Source organism: Brienomyrus brachyistius, chromosome 16 (genome assembly GCF_023856365.1).
Source record: "Brienomyrus brachyistius isolate T26 chromosome 16, BBRACH_0.4, whole genome shotgun sequence".
Classification (NCBI taxonomy): domain Eukaryota; kingdom Metazoa; phylum Chordata; class Actinopteri; order Osteoglossiformes; family Mormyridae; genus Brienomyrus; species Brienomyrus brachyistius.
Genome location: NC_064548.1, coordinates 16,738,654 through 16,742,940, shown reverse-complemented (window position 1 = coordinate 16,742,940; position 4,287 = coordinate 16,738,654). Strand labels below are relative to the sequence as shown.

General features: G+C 41.1%; 1 protein-coding gene across 1 annotated transcript; it reads right to left on the bottom strand.

The window, feature by feature from the left end:
* Window positions 1-1,202: 1,202 nt before the first annotated feature.
* LOC125709848 (nuclear receptor subfamily 0 group B member 1-like) lies at window positions 1,203-3,651 on the bottom strand. Its single transcript, XM_048978803.1, has 2 exons — window positions 2,971-3,651; window positions 1,203-2,493 (listed from the first exon to the last, which is right to left on the bottom strand). The coding sequence occupies exons 1-2, from the start codon at window positions 3,521-3,523 to the stop codon at window positions 2,252-2,254; spliced, it is 795 nt and encodes a 264-aa protein (XP_048834760.1). The 5' UTR covers window positions 3,524-3,651; the 3' UTR covers window positions 1,203-2,251.
* Between the last annotated feature and the right edge of the window lie 636 nt (window positions 3,652-4,287).

Sequence of the window (4,287 nt, the reverse complement as noted above, 5' to 3'; positions counted from 1 at the left end):
TAATGCTCTGAAAGTCTTTTTTGTAAAATACTGAATTTATGATGCAGTTGTTCACATGTAGCATAAGCACCTCATTTAAAACTTAATAGGAATAATAATAATCACCTAATGAAAAGAGTTTAATATGTCAGTCACAATGTCTTCCTTCGTCATGGGTCAGGTTTATATTAGTTTTTGAAAGGTCAGCTCAGCTCTCTGAAAGTGTCAAAGTATTTTACTGGAAATGTGCTTCTCTGAATAGCTCACCTAGCATTCTGCGGTCCAAAGTGGACTAATCTCACATTTAAGCTTTCAAAAAATAGTAAGGCGTTATGCGAGTATAAAAGACATCGCAATAATTTTGCTAATTCACTTGAATATCCACAAGAGAATGTTTTATTAGTTCATAAAATAAAGCATCTACATGATAATCTCACCTACTTAAATGCTGCATGTGGTTAGATCACTAAAGAGACCAGTACATCTGCTCCCTTTTCAAAACTTTATCATCTCTTCATATTGCTTACATGTCTTGCCTCCACGCAAAAGCCACTCACTCCCGTCAGGTTTCCCTTTCAGGAGCCGTAAAAGGTGCAGTGGAGCCGGTGCAGTGGTGCAGTGAATTTTGAGTATGAAATGAAGTCTGTACACTGATTCTCCATTTATTTCAACACGCTCTGGATTTATTGACAGCTTTAAATAACAATCAGTGGCTGACTGCCTTGCGTTTGCGCTGCGGCCTCATACTACCAAAGATGGGGGGGTCTAGTGCCCCATGGGAGGACCATATTTTCCCCATACGAATCGTGGTACCGTACACCGTTTTTTTTTTTTTTGCAATCAAAAGATAGGCAGTTAGGCAAACTAGTGTGTGCGCTTGTGCCTTGCGATGTATTGGTACCCCACCCAGGATGCACCCTGCCTTTTGCATCCGGTTCCTCTCTACTTCTCCCTAATCATCCTGATCAGAATAATCATTTGCAAGACAGATTGATGGAGGTTTCCAGCTATTTCAGTTTATTTCCTAGGTGAGATGATGAAATTTATGGGATCCTTTCCTTTTTCCAAATGTATTTTAGTGAGTTATATAAACTGACGTTAACTTGCCTATGCAGCTTATTATTTAGCATCCATCTGTTCGGCAGAAAGAAATACACAGTTAATTACAAACTTTGCTTTTAAGTAAATAGACAGAGGGTTAAACCTTTGTTTGTTTCCACGTTTAATTCAAATTTGACTTTTTTAGCTGCATTATAGGATGCATACATCATATTTGTGTAGATTTAAACATTTATATTGCCAACGCATAACTTTTGTCTAATCTGCCATCATCAAGCTCAGAAATGCTCCCTCCCGAAGGCATAGAGATAATCTTCAGAGATAATGCCTACAGTGTTCATCTGGCATAAAGTTTTATTTCTGTGCCTGACAATTTCCCACAATTCATAATTTTATATTGTATAATCACGTAGGGTGACATGGTGGTGCAGTGGTTAGCACTGTTGCCTCGCACTTCTACGACCCGGCTTCAAGTCCTCGCCTGGGTCACATGTAATTACGGACACAATAAAAGAATACAGTTATTTACCTGACTAGCATACGTATTACTATTGCCAACGTGAATATCTCAATTGAAGTTTAGCGATCTGAACACTGGGCTGGCGCCAAACCTGAATCCAAGACCGATGCTGTAGTACTTGGGTAAACACTGCCCTCTTCCGGATACAAATATTGAAATTCTTTAAATACAATTTGACTACTGTTTCAAGCTATCGAGCATTTTAATGGGCGTTGCATTAAAATGAAGAGTCCTTGCAATAAAAGAGGTCTCCTCCGATTCAAATTTTAATAACAGCCATTAATCTTAGACGTGCCAGTTGCAATATCATTATGACAAGTCATGTTAAACAGTCTTTATGTTTCAGTTGTTGCTAACATTTTCTGTTTAAATATGCTCCTTTTAGAAGTCAGACTATGCGATTTGATTTGTATAAATGTCATACACGAAAGTAAGATTAATATCTTAATTATAGAGGGTGAATTATCAGATTTCCTATCGATGAATACAATGACTCGGATCACAGTATGTTATTTGCGCAGGGTCCAGGTACAAACAGACTTTATGGGCAAAGCGGTAAGTCCAAAGAACACTTTAATTATAGAAAAATATGCTGTGTAACAAGAAATAATTTAGCTAGCGTCTCGTTTGTGGTCATTGATCGTCTTTCAGTGGCCCTCTGGTTTTCTTATGTCTCTGCATACTTGTGTTTGTCTATTTCCCGTAAAGCATATCGTGTAGAAGTTGCTCCATGTTCACGGATCCGATGATCGGTTTAAAAAAGAGTTCGGCCACGACGTTTGAATTGATCGATCTCAGCATGGAGAGAGCGATAAACAGTTTGGCAAATCTGGCGGAATCCTCTCTGTGGATCATTTTGACGTATTCATTAAGTGCTTGGTGCGCTTCCCGCTGCAGGCCGTGTATGTAGTGGAGATACTGCAGACCGACCAGGTCTGTAGGAGATAAAAAAATAAAAGAAATAAAAATTAGTAAGCTACTGTCGGCATCGGAAAAATATAAGAAATAATATTAACAGTCCAAATAAAAATATACAGAATGGTAAATATTGAAATACATGCCTACTATAACAATCAACTTTTAAGTATAATTACGAAGCATGTGTTCAGTATTACCAATATACATTAATACCGTGGCCAAATTGTTTAAGCAAAAGATTAAAAAAGCATATTGTCGTGGTTTTGCGGACCGCATTTCTGTAACCCACGTGTGATAAACTCCAGCGCCCCCGCACCCTTTGTGGGATTAATTAAGGGTTGAAGGAAGGATGGAGGGCTGGTGATTTCTACATTTCTGTCAAGAATATTCAACACTTAATTATTTTAAATAAGTTTACTAATGTATTTTAATGGCAAACCCATAGACTATAATTAGATCTTTTTTGTCAAGAATTTTTAAACTGTTGCGCCCACCTGGATTAAACAGGACAGCTCCCTTCAAATACGCGTATTCCTTCGTACTAATATCCAAACCCCAACACCTGCTCAGGAAAGACTTAATGATCCGGATGTCTGCCAAAGGCACACCCTGGCAATTTCTCGACTGCCGAGTGTCGTGGGGATCTTGTCCGCCAGTTAAAATCCTCTGTAACATGCTGTATTCGGGGCTCTCCGCCGTCTCGAAGTCCACTCTGTCCTGCGCCATGCCAAGTACCAAAAGCTGAGCCCAGCCGCCTCGCACCAGCAGCAGCTGGTCTTCGGCTGGCAGCTCTCGAAAACATGGTACATTTTTCACAAATTTCAGCGTCTTTACCAGAACGGTGGAGGCGGCATTGCACGCGATCTGCGGGCAGCGCAGCCTAACTTTAGTCTCAGACACACAGGAGCACGCCTGCAGCGGGACCGCCGCACCTGATCGCCCTGGCGCTTGCCTTTCTTCCTGCCCATCGTTTTTCAAGATGCTGTAGAGGATGCTGTTCTTTTGCCTCTTATCGCCGAGGCTGCGACGGTCGTCAAAGCACGCCATTCCTGTTCTTACATTTGCGATCGAGGTGTTACGCTACCTGGATGCGCTCGGTGCGCCGTAACTCGCAGACAGGTTTATGGTCCATGCTCTCCAGTTAGAACTTCTTAAGACTCAGATTTTCTCAGACACCTCCCACAACTTTACCCGAGAGGATGACTAGAGGGAGCCAGCTACAAGGAAATGAGCAAACTAGATTAGAGGGATAACCTGACCGAGAACTGGAAAAGATCCTACATTAAAACTCACTTGCTCAAAGGGAGCAAACATAGGAGTAACTGCGGTCGTTTTGCCGCTGGTTTGTTTAATTTTGTAATTCCGTTTTGTCCACACAAATGTATTTCTGTTATTTATTTCGTGTATCGTGCATTGTTGTTCTTAAGCATGTTGAATAGCTTTTATAGTTGCAGAGACGCATACCCTGACAGTTGTTTATGTGTATGCGGCCAACTTCCCGATCAGTAGTTGTTTTTAATTGTCGATGTTGGTGATTATGGTGATAGCTGTTTAGCCATCCATCCATATTCTAACTAACCTCTCTTTCTGAGCGGGTTTGCAGGGTATAACAACCATAACAGTGACCGTTATACATACTGTTATACACATTATACAGACTGCGAGGCATCTGCTCAAGCTGGCCGTTTAATCCTGAGATGTGCGGGACCGACGGCTGGAATGCTCTCCAGCTCATTTTGGTGCTCAGCTTCCCTACCATGAGTTGCATTATTAATTTCTTTTCTTCGCCGAGGTTTTTATGCAAAGAGACC

What these genes read in the sequence shown, in the direction of transcription:
- LOC125709848 (XM_048978803.1), bottom strand. Translation starts at nt 3,523, where the DNA reads ATGGCGTGCTTTGACGACCGTCGCAGCCTCGGCGATAAGAGGCAAAAG. An exon ending in AGCTGTCCTGTTTAATCCAG is followed by an intron (nt 2,494 to 2,970) that starts GTGGGCGCAACA and finishes TATCTCCTACAG; the next exon opens with ACCTGGTCGGTCTGCAGTAT.